General features: G+C 35.8%; 1 protein-coding gene across 4 annotated transcripts in view; it reads right to left on the bottom strand.

Annotated features, from left to right (window-relative positions):
• Positions 1-19,314, bottom strand: part of LAMA2 (laminin subunit alpha 2) — a 622,674-nt gene that overhangs the window by 201,813 nt on the left and 401,547 nt on the right. For all 4 annotated transcript variants that reach the window (XM_033235504.1, XM_033235503.1, XM_033235507.1 and 1 more), the window contains 6 exons: positions 12,913-13,149; positions 11,515-11,658; positions 10,667-10,846; positions 10,369-10,557; positions 10,152-10,285; positions 5,660-5,777 (listed from right to left, as the gene is read on the bottom strand). In XM_033235504.1, coding sequence (XP_033091395.1) covers positions 5,660-5,777; positions 10,152-10,285; positions 10,369-10,557; positions 10,667-10,846; positions 11,515-11,658; positions 12,913-13,149 — 1,002 coding nt within the window. The remainder of the gene's footprint in view (positions 1-5,659; positions 5,778-10,151; positions 10,286-10,368; positions 10,558-10,666; positions 10,847-11,514; positions 11,659-12,912; positions 13,150-19,314) is intronic.

A 19,314-nucleotide genomic window follows, 5' to 3' on the forward strand; every position in this document is an offset into this window, starting at 1 on the left:
CAACTACTCTGGAGGCTGAGTCACGAGAACCACTTGAACCTGGGAGGTGGAGGTTGCAGTGAGCTAAGATGCGGCCACTGCACTCCAGCCTGAGTGACAAAGCGAGACTCTGTCTCAACAAAAAACAAGACAAAACAAAACAAACAAACAAACAAACAAAGTGCATACCACTCCTTGGTACTGTAAAAGGAATGAATAGGGAAGCTTTGATTTTATGTTAGTTTTGTCTGAGAGATATGGGCAAGTTACTTTGAGACACAGTTTCCTCATCCCACAAATGAGCAGGTTAACTCAGATGACTTCTAAAGTGTCTTTCAATTTTAACATTTTAGATTAGTTTTGATTTATTTTGTGTCCTGATGGATTCAATTTCTATGAGGTAGCGAGAGAGAGAGAGAGAGAGAGAGAGAAGATTTGACAATGCAAAAATTAGAAACTTAAAACATGAAAAAAAAACACAGAAGGTCTCTCTTTTCCTTGATAATTTTGTATCATTCTTTCAATTAAACAAATTTTAGGGTATTTTTCAATATTGAATGTTTTTCCTCTTGGTGAACTGCGACAAAGTTCATGAGAATGATTATGTTTAAATTGGAACCAAAAAAATTACTTTTTGAGTCCCATCTAAAATCCTTTCTGGAACACAATGGCGAATTAAAGAAAAGTAAATAAATACCTTCCTGAGCTCCTCTTTCCCATTTCTACTCTAATTTAAACTTTTCCAAAGTTCTCTTCCTCAGTGTTGAAATTATTCATGGCTCAATTTTCTTCTGCTCTCCTCTATCTTTAATTTATTTCCATAATATATAGTTTCATCAAAACATCAGATCGAATTTACACAAAAATGTAGGAGGGTAGAGAGGAGAGAATGAAGCAGACAGTAGAGACCCATCATATCCTAGGCTCAGGGCTGCACACTGTGCTCCTTTCTTTCTTCAGAGTTTAGTAATAAAAGTAGATACTTGTGCTGGAGCTCATAAAAACACTCTATCTTGTATCTTTGCATGGATTTTGCAATCAGGCAGACCCAGGTTTAATTCCTGTTCCACCACTTTGTATGTAGTAAGGTTTTGAATACTGTGTGCCTTGGTTTCCTCACCTAGAATGTAGGAATATTGTACAGTCATGTGCTGCTGCATAATGACATTTTGGTCAATGATAGGACCATGTATATGACAGTGGTCCCATAAGATTATAGAACTACATTTTTACTGTACCTTTGCTATGTTTAAATATGTTTAGATATGCAAATACTTATCATTATGTTACAATTGCCTACTGTATTCAGTACCAATAACATGCTGTGCAGGTTCGTAGTCTAGGAGCAACAGGCTATCCCATGCAGCCTACGTGTGTAGCAGGCTGTACCATTTAGGTTTGTGTATGTACACTCCATGATGTTTGCACAATGAAGAAATCACCTAAAGACACATTTCTCAGAATGTATCCCTGTCATTAAGCAGCACATGACTGTATAATATAATAGCTGAGTACAAGTTTACCTAGGTTTTGGAAACAGACTCACTGAGGTTTGAATTGCTGTGTAGGTGTGTGATCATGGGCTTCAATTCTCTCACCTGTAAAATGGAGATCATAAATTATAGTCGATGATGTTGGTATAACTGTATTGGGAAAGGTACAGGAGATAGTAAGCACTCAATCAATGGTAGGTTCTGTTTTTCACAGGGTTGATCTGAGAATAACTTGAGATAAAGTATGTTTAATAACTGACATACATAAATCAATAGGTTTCTCTATTTCAAATAGTTTTTTCAATGTAATTGCTGGAAATAAACTACAAATAAAGACACCAAGATTGTTTTAGGTTATATTTGTAAACAAAATTATAATATAACTTACCCATGCCATTTTCCTCAACACTTGTCTGTATGTGAAAACAGAGACTTTGGGTCTCCGGTGTGCAACAGAAGTGATAAAGGATAGATGTGTGCATGTGTAAGTAGCTAAGACTATTTTTACATTTTGCCTTTTGGGTTTATGAGTTGATGACAGGTATAAATTATTTGGAGAGTTAAAAAAATCAGTTTTAGTAGCCACAAGGGACAGCTTCTGAGTGGCGACCCGATAGACACAGGCCATTCAACTGTGAGCCTAAAGCCCTATTAAAATATGGGAAGAGAGGATAGAAGCTGAAACTATGAAAACATGACCTAGAGATCACTGACAAATTTCTGATTTCCATATTACTGCAGAGAGCTGCACATGCAATGTGAATAGTTTCCATTTTTAAGAAAGAAAGTCATAAGTCAGAACGGTACCTGCATATAACCTTTTAACTGCATAAAGCTCAGTTTAGGTCAGTTTGGACAATAACCTACATTTAATGTAACTCAAAGGCAGGTTAAATAAAGTATAACAAACTCAAGGGCTCCAACACCAAGACATTTGGTGAGGAAATGGTGCCCTTTGTTTGACTCCTGAAGGTAATCTGGCCCCTTCGGGAATAGTAAATCAGAATAATTAGGCATTTCTAGAACTAACATTTTTAATGACCATGGCTGCAGTGTCATCACAGTACAGGTAACAGGCAAAGGCTAAGTGTCTTTACAACTGGCTATATTTTAGCAGTAATTGATACTTAATTTTGTTTACTTGCAACCATATTGTGGATTAAAACATGAAATAAAATAGCCTGTAGATGCAGACATCTCTAGAATACTATACATTTTGTAAAAATATTGTAGAGGAATTGCTTTGTGTGTTCACGACCCAAAGCATATGTTACTGGAATGGGACGTATTATTTCAAAACTGTCCTTAGCTCTTGCTTTGATGATAAGATTTTATGCCTGGGTAATGACACTTAGGAATCAAGATGAATTATAAATAAGATGTATAATGGATTAGAGGCCATGGGTTGTGGAAAACACTTCAGGTACCTTATTATGAGAGGTAGGCCTTTATTTCTAATCTCTCTACTAAGATATTAGTGCAATTACTGTCTATAAATAGATGTTTAAGTGAAAGTCATGGGACGGTGAAGCCACTAATGCAGATGACAATTTGTACATATTCTTAGTTTTTCCTGATTTTCATTTATCATTTGCTTTATTTGTGCTCATTTACATTTTCATATAATGATGGAAAATGACTCAAATTAATGGGAAAGCATGTATTTGAATGTAATATTAAAAAAGTCTATCAATCATGTGAAGAAAAGTTTTTAGCATTTTAAATCCAGAGTGGAAGGTTGGTTGCATGAAAATAATTTGCTCTTCTACTTTTTGTTCACAAGTGAACAGTATTATTTTAAATAAATGCAGAAAAATATAGCTGTAATAACCTTCTCTTCAGGATAGCTAAAGGTCAGCCTTGACTACTTACTGAATATTTTCTATAGCAAAATAATATTGTAGAATCAGAGAATTTTAGAACTTCAACTCAATCTGTCATTTTATAGATTGGATACCTATGTAATAACGAAGGTCTATAGTAATTAAGAGCATTGATCACAAGTGCACACAGTTAAGAGTAAAACCAAACACTACCTAGGATAAAGGAAATTCCACCTCTTCTCTAGAAAAATCTCACATTCTTTCTGTCCTCCATTTTAAAATCTTCAATGTTCACTGGAAAAGTCACTCATTTTATATGTGCCACATGGTCTCAGTTTTCACCCATACACTGTGTGTACATACGTATATTGGAAAGAGCAGTGCTTACTGTATCAGCAGTGCTTACCAGTTTAAGTTTACTGGTGTGTGTATAAATAGATGTAGGAGATATGCTTTAATAAGGAGATGGATTACTTGATTATTTATTAGCTCAAAATGGACACAGGTAAATAAATATTGCCCTTCAGAGCAGTCACAAGAAAGGCTAGAAAATTATTTAAAGCTTGTGCCACAAAGTAGTTGCAGTTATTCTATAAAATTTTTCCTTGAACAATGCAGAATCCATGTGATGGTAACTAAGTTGAATGGCATGTCAGTTTGTAACGGGACTTTCACACATACATTTCCATTTAAATCAATCCTTACGATGTATAGGTAAAAAGTCAAGATTTAGCAAGAAATAGAGCAAGTACCCTGTCCAAGTAGTGCAACTAGGTAGGATTCACTGAAACTAAATTCCTTTTTCTTTTCATGATGTCATGTCCCTCTCAAGAAATGCATACTCATTAGTTTTAAGTTGCACTTCAGTTTTGACCTAGTGTTATCATCTGTTTCATGTACCATAGTTAATAAAATTTCTCAAATCCTATTTACAAAATACGATGTATAAAATTGTTTATAACCGAATCAGTACATGGGGACATAACTAGTGATTACATTAATAATAATATTAACCATCAAAACTTACATCATCTACACACCAGGTGCTGTGATGGATCCTTAATGTTCACAGCTCATTTAGTCTTCATAAGACTCTTAGGCTGTAGGTGAGGGAGATATTAATAATATCTAACTGGTATGCTGTGAGCACAGCCAGCCTGACTAATGAGAAAGAATCCCAGCTGCAGGGCTGGAGCAGTCCTGGAGGTCCCTCCCATGCCAGGCTTCAGACTGCAGGGTCTGTGGGAGAGGTGAAAGTGTAGTGGTGGTTACTCAGGGACTTGGTGTCTACCTGCTAAAGCCTGAAGAGGTGTAGTACCCTGTGCAGGGCCTCAGGCTTACTATATGGTGAAGTTGAGATTCAAACCCAGGGCAGTTTCTCATCCATTCATTCCACCTCCCTTAAATCATACTGTTTCTATTCACATTTCATAATTATAGAAATTAAATCAACTTTCAGAAGGTGAAGATCCTAAGAAATTTGACAATCCTGAAGGCAGACAAGAGAATATCCCAGAAAGTTTATGAAAAAGCAGTTTTAAAATTACTTTTAAAATGTAAAAAAAGGCCGGGCACAGTGGCTCATGCCTGTAATCCCAGCACTTTGGGAGGTCGAGGTAGGCGGATCACGAGGTCAGGAGATCGAGACCATCCTGGCTAAAACGGTGAAACCCCATCTCTACTAAAAATACAACAAATTAGCCAGGCGTGGTGGCAGGCACTTGTAGTCCCAGCCACTCGGGAGGCTGAGACAGGAGAATGGCGTGAACCTGGGAAGTGGAGTTTGCAGTGAGCCAAGATTGCGCCACTGCACTCCAGCCTGGGCGACAGAGCAGAACTCTGTCTCAGAAAAAAAAAAAAAAAAGTAAAAAAAGAGATAGTTTTACAAATGTAATGATTCACAGCAGCACTGTTGGAACAAATGTATGCTTCCCTGAGAAGCTTATGTTAAAGGGAGTAGCCTGCCATTTAGTGTACAAGTTTTGTCATGTTCTATATAAAAATATTTTCAAAACCCAGTATAATCCAATCTCCTAATCATTGCAGTTTAAATGTCTCTAACTCTTTAGAAGTGGTTCAAGAAAATAGATCAGTTATAATAAAGCAGCTTTCTAAAACATTCTTAATTCCTGATTGGTAAATATTTTCACAAATCTTTAAATTTTTTATCAACTATTTCCCTTCAGGTGTGATTTGTACTAAGTATCGATCACATTATCCTCTTGCCACTGTGACTCACACTGTGAGTGGAAGATTAAATAAAATAGATTAAGAATAAGTATGCAGTAAAAGTACTTCTGGGAGTATTTCCATTTAGCTCCTGAAGTGAGTTGGGATTAAGCAGGTTAGTAGGAGCTATCTTACCTCACAGGACAGGCCAGAATAGCCCAGGGGGCAATCACATTTTTCAATCAAGTGAGCTGGAGGAGTCACTGCTGTTCTACGTCCTTGTTCAGCTACTTCCATTGAGATTTCAGAAATCCTAGAAACAGGGAGAGTGTACTTAGATTACCAGGGCAGTCAGTTAAGATCGCCTAGTAAACACTCAATCCTACAGCAATATCCTTCTCAGGTTTTTATCAACCTCAAGTATGTTCTATTGTCTCTTTTTGTTTTTAATTGACAAATAATAATTGTACATAAGTTGAACCTTGAACAATATGGGCTTGAACTGCATGGGTTCAATTATATGGGGATTTTCTTCCATGTCTGCTACCCGGAGACAGCAGGACCAACCAACCTCTCCTCTTCTTCCTCCTCCTCTTTAGTCTGCTCAAAATGAAGACAATGAGGTTGAAGACCTTTACAATGATCCATCTCCACTTAATATATTTTCTTTTCCTAATATTTTATTTTATTTTATTATTTTATTTATTTTTTTGAGACGGATTCTCACTCCGTCACCCAGGCTGGAGTGCAGTGGCATAATCTTGGCTCACTACAACCTCCGCCTACCAAGTTCAAGTGATTCTCCTGCCTCAGCCTCCTGAGTAGCTGGGAATACAGGTGTGCAACACTATGCCCAGCTAATTATTGTATTTTTAGTAGAAATGGGTTTTATCATGTTGGCCAGGCTGGTCTCGAACTGTTGACCTCAAGTGATCTGCCTGCTTTGGCCTCCCAAAGTGGTAGGATTACAGGCATGAGCCACTGAGCCCAGCCCTTATTATTTTCTTAATAACATTTTATTTTCTCTAGCTCACTTTATTATAAGAATAGAGTATATAATACCTACACAAACATATGTTAATCTACTATGTTATCAGTATGGCTTCTGTTCAACAGGAGGCTATTAGTAGTTAAGTTTAGAAGGTATCAAAAGTTATATGTGGATTTCTGACTGCATGAAGTGGGGTTGATGCTCCTAACCATCATGCTGTTCAAGGGTCAACTGCATTTATTAAAACAATGTGATATTTTGATACATAGATAAGTTGTGGGATGATTAAATCAAGATAATTAACATTGTTTTGAAGCTGTTTAAATTTCTGGGACTCAGGTACCACATCCTAATATTGCATTTTTGCTTCCTCAAATGTTAGGAGTACATATTAGCAAAAGAGTCACATAAATCATAAGAAGTTCAGTATATTGGATGTCTTATATCCTGTTGATAACTTTTCCCCTACTTTTAAAAATATGAATGGTTTCAGGTAGACATGGCCAATTAATTAGACATTTATATTCTTGCAAACAGACAACCCAAGGTCATTCCCCATTCGGTTATTTCGCATCGGCACTGGTGAAATTGCTTTTAATTTACTACTATCGCAAATTTCTTCTTTCCAATGCTCTGAATGACCTTTCAAGAACTTTAGAAAACCACCTAGAAAATAATAATCACGCATAATCTAATAATATTGATATCTTTCTGAGGATAAATCATGTTTCAAAATAATATTTTCCTAACTTTATTAAATAATTCCTTCAAGTAACTTAACTCACCTTTTCTGATGGTGAATAGTCATTATAATTGAAAAGAAAATCATAATTGAAAATAACATATTAATACCCTTTTCATTAAAAAATATATGTAGTCCATAAACTGGGACTGTTTTATGATGGACTAACTGGCAACACAAACATGTTTGGCAAATAAACTTTAAAATGTGGCAATGAATAGTTTTGCTTCAAATTAAAATGTGACAATGAATAGTTTTGCTTCAAATAAAAGTTACCTCCAGTAGTTTAAGGAGTTTGAATCAAAACTTTATAACAAGCATAGTAGGTTTTATTGAAACTGAATTATGAATGCATGTTCTCGCTTTGCTAGCATTGTAATCTGCACTCTGAAGATTGGTCTTGATGAAACACACATTCAATTAAAATTCAAGTTTCACTCTCTGCTCCCTATAAGTACGCACAGTAGTGGTAAGCTGTTAACAAACCACTCCCCTCCTGCAAGAAAGACCTCCCTTATGTTCTCTGGGCTCTCTGTGGGAGTAAGAAGGTAACTTTGCATTGGCATCTCCATGGAATTTTATAGCCGGAGGAGCTACTGGCTTCCTTCTCCTTTCTCTTGCACATGAATGCACATAACAGACCAGCAAGTGTTTACAAATCAAGTGAAGCTTGAATGGCAGCAACAACAAATATTTTTGTAATACACCATTTTTTTTTCAGGGGATTAGAGGGCAATGGCTTTGATTGGATCAGGGATTTGGCCAAACTCCAGCTTCCATTTAAATGAATACTGAAATGCAAAAGTTGCTATTTCCTTAAATTAAACTTTATAAAAGGAAACAAAAGCCAAGAAAAAAGATAATGCCAGCACTGATACAATGTACAAAGTTCAAATCTCAAATCACATATAAACTCTTAAACTCTCTGCTTTTGAGATTTAAATTTATAATTGAATAAAGATACAGGGTTATTTAATTACTTTAGAGGGACTATTCAAACCTTTTAAAAACCTTTGCCACAATTCCACTGCCTTACAAAATCAAATGCTGATGACACGCTTTATTTGTTCTTAGTATTGTGAGACTATGACCCTAGTTTTTACTGAGATTAGGAAAAATGTATTCTAAAGTTTCAAAAAAATGTTCACTTAAACCAAAGGATCTCATTTAGTGAGGTATGTAAAACAGTGTGACAAAAGAAAAAAAACATGGAGGTGGGGAAGAAAAGACAAAGTGTCACAGTGTAGGAAGGTGAAATTGGTGGGAGAGGAGCAAAGAAAGTATAATTAAAGATGAATGACAATATTGTTTCTATCAGTTCCGCTAACAAGATGTTCTGTTTACTACCAAACTCTTACTGCAGTACAGAACCATTTGCGAAATAATCTATTTGTAAACTCACGAAATTACCTGCTATTTTCTAAGACATGCAAATTTGCGATGGCTTCTGCCACCTAATTTACATTTGATATTCTAAAATAATTAACAGTATAGCTGACAACATTTTTTAAGTATATGCTTTTTTATTATTTCATGTAAAAAAAATCTCCTGTTATAGTGAGAAATATCAAAAGGAAGCCATAAGAATACAGATATAAAAGTGAGTTTTAGTCCTTGATTTACTCTTTTACTAAAAGTCTCTACATGAATCAGAAAAGCATTGTGGATCTTCTGCATGAAATAAAAGATTTTCTGCTGTCTTGTGTGCTTATTACAGTACAAACATTTGAAAAATAGTATTTTTATATTAATTAGTTGGCCATTGAGAAACTTCATAATTTTTCTGTTTTGCTTTCCTACGCAGGTCTAGGAATTTATTACATAAGACTATTTACAAACATATATTGATTCTGTATTCTTATAGACTGTAACAGAAACTGATGTGAAAGAGAAAATGAGATCTCATCTATGAACTCAGTTCAACTTTCTGCCTCCATGGTGTGAAACTTACCTACATCTGTGCGATTTCTCATTTTATCCCACTGGATAAGGTGAACCTTCCACTCAAGCAATATGACCATGAGGGCTCATGATGTGGAAGTCTCCTGGTTCTTCTATTAGTTATTCTCTCTTTATTTCACATTTTAATATTTTCCTCATTACTAATCCTTTCCCATGGTCCATAAACACACTCTTTCAAATTAAACAATCATCTGTTTACTTTTGACACTATGTTATTCCTTCTTTTTACAATTATATTCATGGAAAATAATAGTTTACACTCATAATATTGGGTTCATGTGTCACATTCTTTCTTTAAAAGTTTGAGATGATTTCTGTCCCAGGACTCCACCGACACTGGTATCATGAATGTCCCCAGTGTGGTCCTAAGTGTCAGACCCAACAAGCCTCATTTCAACTGGCCAATTTGGGTCATTAGAAAACATGGACAACTCCCTTGAAGTATTCCCATCATGTAGGTTTGACAACATTGCATTCATTCTTGCTGTTCTGTGTGATTTTTTCAAAGTGATTAAAAATCATTTCTCATCATGATGCATAGGGAAAATGACAACATTGTGTGGCACACTGGGGTGAACAGATAATGCCCACGGTTGGAGGAGACTGGATCAACTTGGCCCTGCCTAGTTCTCCTGATGGGTGAAGAAGGTCGCTTTCTCAGCACTCTTATAGTCCGTTAATAGCACAACAGCTAATTTTACCTGCCCTACAGTACATGATCTCCTGAATTTATCACTGGCATCTTAAACTTACTATGTCTGCAGTGAATTCCAAATATTTTTTTCCCTTTAACTTCCTTCTCATGCTATTTTTCTTTTCTGATGAATGACAGTAACTTCTTCCAGGTCACAGGGAAGCCACCGTGGTTTGTCTTCTATCATTATAGTGCAAAACCAACCACTTCCCAATCTTTCTTATCTGATATCTGTAGGTCAGTAACCTTCCCTACAGACTCTAAAATAAGAGCTTGAATATTTTCTATTACAGTTTACCTGCTTTGTCGCATGAAATTTCCGTAAGTAGCCTTGATAAGAATGTAATGAATATCATACAGTATATCCAAGAAGTCTTCTCGGGTCACAGTTCTATGGACTCGAGGATCGTCTCCATAATATTTCCATTCTTTCTGTTAAGAAGAAGAGAAATCACTCTGACAAAACCGAATGCGAAACCATTGGCATCTTTGCACCAAACAATGAATAACTTTACCTCTGTCATTTCAATTTCATGCCTTGTCAATTGGCCAATCAAAGGAGCAGCCATATGCCTGACGATAATTCTAGCATGAGTAGGTGTCCCACCTCGAATGATCACTTGAGGATTATATGTAGAAAAACCTGTTTCTTCCCGAGCCTCGAAATAGATTGCATACTTGAGTTTGCCCCCATAGGCCATCAACTGACAAAATAAAAAGAAGAATGAGGAATTGGATAAATCTCCAAATGTTGTGATTCTAAAAACAAGATTTTATCTTGTTCTCACTTGACATTAAAGTTCTTGTGCTTACCTTCTTTCCTTCAAATTGTTCTGGAAGTTTCCAATAAAAAGGTTCCCAATGGAGATCTTCTCTCATCAGGTCCATGTGGGCAACAATCTCTGGATGTTGAAAAGCAATGCCCTTGGTGGTCGTGTGCTGCAGAGCCTCATCTACCAGGGGTAGAATGGTCTGCTCAGCCTTCAGAGTTACCTGCAAGGGGTCAAAATACAGCAGAAGGCTGAATTTACACTTTTGGACATTTATTTAAAACTAAGTTATGAACTGCATGTCTATCTGCAGTCCCTATCCCCATTCTGACGATGTTCTCACAAGCAACAGAACTCACACATAGTGGGCAAGCATGGCAGGACATAAATCTTTTTGACTAATTCACATAGTGAAAACCACAATGTCTGTGAACACTGGAGCCTTTCACACTAACACAAATGGAATCTAAATGTAGAAGAGTTAAAGGAAAATCAAAAATGAACATGCTTCCACTCCAAAAATCATGATTGCCTGAGGTTGGTTGGAACGAATGTGTGACAAGTTCTGGTTCTCATTGCTGCGTTAGCTCACATCAACGTTCATGCTCTGGTGCCCTCACTCTTCCCATCCCAAAACATAATGCTTCCTGGACAAGGTTCCTCTTTTTCACTTGGCATCTATTTCCTTATCAATACTTTTAAGAACAAATAAGAAAGGCTTCTACTCCAACTGTATAATGGCACGTGACCCCTTTGCTGTTCCTAAATGTTCACAAAGGAAAAGGTTACTTAAATGTTCTGCCATTTCCTACTACCTCTTAGTGCCTGACTAAAGGACACCAGCAGGAACTAACATTATACCATTACATGGCTCAGCAGTTCCCTACTCACCCACGTCCGGATCAGTCCTTTTGCTTCAGAGCACTGAGTGGTAGTGCCGAAGCAATAGCAGCTGCTGCAGCCAAGTGGATTCTTGGCATCGAGTCCGAATTTGCCAGGCTGGCATCTGTCACAGTGGATGCCTTCCACATTCACCTGAGGAAAGACAAGAGACCCTCAGAGTTTGTAACAGCAAAGTTAGGGGATAATCACCTTAAGAATGCGTAACAGGAGCATACTCCTTTTAAAAAATTTAAAACAAAACAAAAGAACACTGAATATTAGACTCACATCTCAAATGGCACATGTAGTTAATCTCATTGTTGGGAGTTCATGGATCTTTTAAAAATGCTTTATTTTTAAATAGATGTAAGACTAAAGGTATCGTACATTGTTTCTTAAATGTAAGTGGTACATTTTCTATGATTCTGCTCCGAGCAATATGAAAGACTCATGAAAATTTCAAAAGCAACATAAAAACATTGAGTCCTAAACAGTGGTGCTATTAAAAGCCGTAAGAAATACGCAGCTTGTTAAAATATCAATTTATGTAATTATTATAATATATACATACATAACATGTATTAAATATAATATATGATCATAATTGCAAGATATAATAATGCAGCATTGTACTCGGTGTTGGCTGAAGCCCTTGATGGTAGAAACTGCTGTTCTCCTCAATTCTCAAGGCCCTTTTAACAACCACTCCCTAGATTTTATCCTCCTGTTTCCTCTGTCCTTCTTTGCATAGATTTTATCTTGAAAAGATACCTCTGACACAGTTTAAACTGAATTTATCCTGGAATTGATTTTTCAGAACTATCTGAGGGGAAAAATCCTTTTTATCCCTTTTAATTGGCTCTTTTTCTACATCATTTAACCATATTAATGAGGGCTGAAATTTGCACATAGTCACTGTTTATAATGACAGCGTTTATATGTGTTGAAATTTTACTAAACTTCCACAGCAGTAAATGTATTTTCCAGTATACAGCAATTGCAGACTAATTTTTGGAGAAATGGTTTTTACAAGGCTTATTATTTAGCTGTGATTTTCTCTGATGATGCTTAAAAGAACTGTCTTCCCTGTCACCCTTCCCAGGTTGTCCTTATTGAAGCAAAGCTAATATACTTTTTAAAAAATCACTTTACCATTGAAAATATATCATCTCTACCAACTCCAAAAAAAGGTGGGTTTCGGTTGAAAATAAGTTCTAGAAAAGCAGGTTTTATTGGTATGCCAACAAATACATATCAATGAAAACTCCGTGTCTGGCAATGAGATTTTGTCCATCTGTTTGTTTAGCTTAATGAAGCAGGTATAACAAACACTGAATGAAGTTAAAACTGAGCAATGGAAACAGAATTGAGGGAGGTTTTCCCCAGCTGCATGTCAGCAGCACATACCTTACAAGTGCACTGCCCAGTTTGATCACTACAGGAGCATTTTTTAGTCTCTGAATCACAGGTTGCGGCATCCGTCCCAGGGAGGAAGCAGTCACAGAGATTGCAGCGAGGGTAGTTCCAGTGACCTCGACTGCACTCTGTACATTTTGCACCAGAGAATTTTGGATGACAGTTGCATTGGCCTGTATTTACATTGCATTGGAAATCCAAGGATCCCACTGTGCTGCAGTTACAAGCCTATGGAGGACATAAAAACAGCAACCATTAACACAACTTTATGGCAAATATCTTAAAATTTTAATTCTAATGTTTCTATGCTTCCATTAAACACGTATCAATCATGTATCTGTTATATGCTTTGTACTATTCTAGTTTAGTCACTTGGGAAACATCAGTGAACATAAACATTAAAACTGCTTCCTGCGTTTATGGAAATAGATGATCGTCCAGAAACCATAGTGCTATGTGAATTAGAAAGAAAATGTGTTTTCTCTCTTTTTGAGGTAGAGAGGGGTTGGGTATGGGTTTTTTTCTAACTGCTCTTTGTCTTGAAGATTAAATTTTAGACAAAGTTATTTTACCTTATCATCTTATAATTGTAGCATTTAAACATTTCTTTGGAGACATACCTCATGGTCTAGTAGAGGGAGACAAGTAAATATGTTAGTATAACATGATAGAATAAGCATTATATAAAAGGAGAAGTCCAAAATGCTATGTGAACATATAAAGGGCACCAAACTAGACTTGGGGAATCCAAGGAGTGCTTAAAAAGAAGTAACATCTAGCCTATTGTTTTTTGGCATTTATTCTTGAATACAATTCTGATTTGAGGTCTTTGTTAGTAATGTTTTTCTTTGCCCAAGATACAAACACGATTTTCTCTTTATTTACATAATTCACATTTTTGCTAGAATTTTTTAAAGCTTGGGTTTTTTTTATTTTTTCCCCGTCAATTTACTGGAACATAGTGAGTTCTTTCAGTTTGGGAACATAATTGGGTTTTGATTCAGTACTGTTTCTTCTTCAGATGTGATTTTGATTTTTACATCTGTTCTAATTAATCAATTTTCTTTTTCAGGATCACCTATAATTCTTGAAGTACATCACTCTGGTCTCTCCGCCAAATCTATAATATCCTAATGTTTTCTGAAATCATTTTCCTTTGTTTTACGTTTCTTGCTGTATTTACCTCTCAAATTGGTACCCTACTTTTACAGCTCCTGTTTTACAGGAAAAGTTTTATTATATACACATATCACAAATGCTTATTTTCATTACTCTATTGCAATCGTAACTTCTTTTGAATAATTTTATTTTATTTCTCTCATCTTTAATTTCTGCTTATCCATTTGTCTTTTTGTCTTATATTCTCCTTTTAAAGATTTCTTATCTTGATTTACAGAGCTCATCTCTTCTTGCAATTTAATAAAAATGCCAAATGAATTTCTAAAATGTCATTTAGGATCTTGGAATAAGTCATTTTCTGGGACCAGTTGTGCCAATTATACATCTACTGTTTCTGAGCTCCAAATTCACCCTGCTTTGTGATACAGTAGGTAGACCCTGTAGACATTTCTCTGTATCAGGTGGCAGAATGATAGGCTTAGTCAATAGAGGCCCCTGGAAGCCTAATAAGTCCATAATGGTGGCCCACCACACTTCCAAGCTGAGTTCTGGTTCTTCATTAGAATCTTCATCATTATTTTGTATTATTTAGCACGGGAACCCAGTGGCCCAGAAAGAATACCAGCTGGGAGGGCACACTGTCTCTCCATAGGCACTCTTCTGACTAACTTTGTTCTGCACACACACTCTGACTTTGAAGTCTGCTTCTCAGTAGCCCAGCATGCTCCCATCCTCCAAGAGCGGTGGGCAGCTTCTACAGACACGCATTTGCCTATGAACTCCGACATGTTTGTTTCTGGTTTTGTTTGACCACCCATAGGTTGTACATTCCTATGACAGCAACACCCTCTTCAAAGACCTTTGAACCTCAGCTTTGCTGCAGGTGGGGAGAAGGAGCATGTCCTCTCTTAGCCCTTAACTCCTTCACTGTCTTCCTTCCCTCAGCCTAGAGGGAGTAGCTGCTCTTCTGTACCTGTACTCGGGACTCTTCATAGCTTTCTTTTATTCTTTTTTAGTAACCAACCACCTTTTACCAGTTAACAATTCCATTTAAGAAACCAGTGTGGTTTCTGTCTCCCAAGCAGAGCATGACTTGTCATTACAAAGGGCATCACCTCTCTCTGTGTCTGAGTTTGCCACCACATAGTGTATGCACTTTGTCTGTGAATTAACTCTTTTTGGTGCTGTTCTATTATCCTTCTCAGATCTACAGCTCAGTGGTAAAGTCGTATGCATAGCACCTTGCCAAATTCCTAGATCCAAATCTGGCTGCATCTCACTGTGTATTTCACACTTTCCCTCCTCAGTTTAATTCTTATATCCACTGCTACCAAGGGTATTATGTTTTTGTTCCTGCTAGCAGTAGCTTACTTATGAGATTATCGTTTTTAAGATGTGATGTATAATCACCAGTTCTTCCTCTATTGTCTTTCCTGCCCAAATATTTGGTTAAAAATCTTCCCAGATTCTGATGTTAAAATAATTATCAGGATTAGCTTTATTTTTTGTCTTTATAGGTAAGTCTTTTTCTATCTCATTATTGCTAATCAGTAGAAAGGCTGCAATAGGGGCTGCTACTAGAAGGTATTTTAAACCCAAAGACCTAAAATGTGATTATTTGTATATTACAAACATGGACACAGCTTCTAAGGCATAGAATAACTCACTAATCTCACCCCCAAGTAACTTAAAGAACATCAGATGTAGAATAAAATCTCAAAATTAGAATGACTTACATATTCACTTACCTAGTTTTTCTTTGCCAACTGCTTTGAGTATGTATTGACTCACTTAAACAAAATGGGCCATAATCAGGTATTAATAGAAAACTATGATATGCTATCAAAACTATAATCATATAATAAATTTAAATTATCCTGTGAGACATCTTTATCTTTAACTAAAATATGCAATTATCCAAATAATTGTATAAAACCAAAGCACGAATTTTTACAAAATTGTTGACAGTACAAATAGACATTGGGACCTTTCCAAATCAGAAAGTTTATTCAGGAAGTTATAGTGGAGAATAAACCAGACCATTAACCACGTGTTTAGATAGCACTATGGCCAACATCAAACTTAAATCATAATTAGATGTAATATTTGTTTAGCAATAGAGAATTTACTCACTATTCCCCTGCTAGTGAAAGAAGGCAGGCTTCGTATTCTACTTCAATAACAGCTCAAATGATGTGTATGTTCACACCTTAGCACAGAGAAATTATCCGTGACACAAAGAAAGGGAAGCTATAAATCTCAAATCACTGTTCATTTAAATTAGTCATTCCAGTTTTAAAAACAGTAAAACACATGCTCATAAATAAATTACTTGAGAGGGCTCTGATACAGTTGGATATAATTCTAGTGTTAAAATATAATCCCCAGTGTTGGAGGTGGAGCCTGGTGGGAGGTGTTTGGATCATGGGGGTTGATCATTCAGGACTTGGTGCTGTCCTTGTGACAGAGAGTGCCAACTGGCAAGATCTGGTTGTTTAAGTGCATGGCATCCTGCCTTTCTCCCGAACCTGCCATGTGGAAGCCTGTCCCCGCTTGGCCTTCCACAATATTGGAAGCTTCCTGAGGCCTTCACCAGAAACAGATGCCACTATGCTTCCTGTACACTCTCCGGAACTGTGAGCCAATTAAACCTGTTTTATTATAAATTAACCAGTCTCAGGTATTTCTTTATAGCAATGCAAGAATGGTCTGACACAGGCTCCATGAGGCTTTTTTGTTGTTGTTGTTTGTTTGTTTGTTTTTGTAATTCTTTATAATGGCGAAGTGTTTCTTGATTCAGAAGTTTAGACTTTTAACAGTGATTTTAAAGTAATCAAAAAATTCAACCAACTTTAGTTAACAGAATATTTATCTAATGATCAGTAAAAATGATAGTACCAAACATATAACTACATTTTAACAGAAAGTTGGAATGTATTTTATCCTGATTTATATATTGAACATGAGGTATCAACTTCCATTTCAGGAGTTTAATTAGAGTTTGGCTATATCATAGCATTTTGTGGATAAAATGGAACTCTTGTAAGTTTCCCTAGGGCTTATTCCTGAGTCCAAGTGATAGAGTGGATGCTTGCATTTGAAGCTGAAAATGCAAAAGTGTGTCATAGACACTTAAAGCAGCATTCATACTCATCAGAACACTTTGAAATTCTGAGGAGTTTTTGTTTTGTTTCGAAAAATGTAGCTCTCTTGAATTTTAAACTTAATAATGCTATTGGCAATAGAAAAATGAATGTCCTATCCAGTTTTTATTTTCTCTAATCACATGTCTAATGGAAGTCAGACATCTGAACTTCCTTGAAGAATCATCAGTACACTTGTTTTCCTCTAGGTCAGCATATTCTAAACCAGGCTCAAATGTTTTATCATACATGTGAAGATGGTTAGAGTCTATTATTTTATCTGTGCTACCTCAGTGGTAAAAAGAGTTTATATCTCTATAGGGTACTGCTATTAGGTCAAGCAGAACCACACTTGGTCATCATGTTCCAATATTTCACAACCCAATGGAATCAATTGGAATGACTCTCACTAACATTAAAAAAAAATGCGCTTATTATTGCTCTTCAATTTAATGAACACACTTCAGCACTAATCCTACGTGACCTTTGTGTTGTGTTAGGCACTGAAGAATATTCTTCTTCTGAACAGTCTCTTCTTAGTTTTTACAGTATTTATTCTTCTTTGTTAAGCTATTAAACTACACAACCAAATAAAACAAAAATACAGACCAAGAAACAATTGTTTTTAGATATTGGATTACAGGAAGCACAGGACTGTGATTTCTGAGAGAAGGAAAAAAACATGAAGCAGAGTACAGAGGCAATTTCTAGGCTGCAACACAGAGAAGGTAAACCCAAAGCCCGTATTATAGCTGAGTTGAGAGACAAAGAGTGGAATCTGAGGAAGCTGAGGCTGCTAAAACTTATGACGGCAAATAGAATATGTGTTCAAAAAGAAAGAAGTTAGATAGAAAGATAATTTCAGAGATGTGCAGAAGGGTTCCCTTGAGTCATTGGCTGAATGCTGATAGGTACATGCATGGGATGAAGGAAAATGGCATTGGAAAACTCTAGGCTGAAAAAATTCTTAGAGCCCAGAGAAAGCTTGGAATAAGCCATATTTTCAACAACCAGAGTAAAGAGACATAGTAACCAACTGGGTAGTATTCTCAGAAGTTTCACGGCTTAGTAGAGGGGCTAACTGACCCCTGGCTTTCAGACTGTTCTGCTGCATCTTCCCTAACAAAACTTAAAAGCAAGCTTCAAAAGAATCCAAGTGACCCGTGACTATCCAAACTATTTTCCGGGATAAAGTTCAACATTCTTTAAAGAAATATAATACAATCCAATACACAACAACGAAAAGTATATAATGCCTGGCATCCAAACAAAAATTATCAGGTATGTAAAGAATTAAGAAAATATGACTCATAAACAGGAGAAAAATCAGTCAATAGAAATAGTCTTGCAATAAAAAAAGATGGAGTTAGCAGACAACCATTTAAAAAATGCTAATGTTTATAAACATTTTATTTTCAAGAACAAATGAAAAATTGTGAATACAGTAAAGAAATAAAAGACACACAATGTCCAAAAGGAAATTTAAAAGATAAAAAAATACAATGTTTAAAATAAAAAATAGACTCAATTGGATTAAAAACAGGTTAGGCTGCATTAAAAAATCAGTGACTTTGGACACTTAACAACAGAAACTATCAGAAATAAAAAATACAGATACAATAATAATAATAAAAAAAAGAACCTCAGTGAGATGGAAAATATCAATTGGTCCAACATACAAAAAATGATTTCCAGAAAAAGACAGTTGGAATGAAGAACAGAAAAATATTTAAAGATATAATGGCTGACAACTTTCATTTCCAAATTTGATGAAAACTGTAATCCTACAGGGTCAACAGATCTAATTAATCCCATGAAAAAATAATTATTAAACACACACAAAAAAACAAAAAGCACAATTAAATTGCTGAAAACCAGTATTTAGGATTACATACTCCGCAAAAACTTGTTTAGAAAAAAAAAGAAAAAAATAAATAAAACAAAAACTTACTGGAACCAAAAAAAAAAAAAAAAGGAAAAAGGAAAAAATCATTGTCAGCAGACTTGATATAACAGGAATAAAATGATAAAGATTAGGGAAGTAGTTAATGGAAGAGGAAAAATGATATGAAATGAAAATTTTAATGTACACAAAGGAATTAAAAGCATTAGAATTGATATGTACATGGAC

Source organism: Trachypithecus francoisi, unplaced genomic scaffold, assembly GCF_009764315.1.
Source record: "Trachypithecus francoisi isolate TF-2019V2 unplaced genomic scaffold, Tfra_2.0 Lachesis_group15, whole genome shotgun sequence".
Classification (NCBI taxonomy): Eukaryota; Metazoa; Chordata; class Mammalia; order Primates; family Cercopithecidae; genus Trachypithecus; species Trachypithecus francoisi.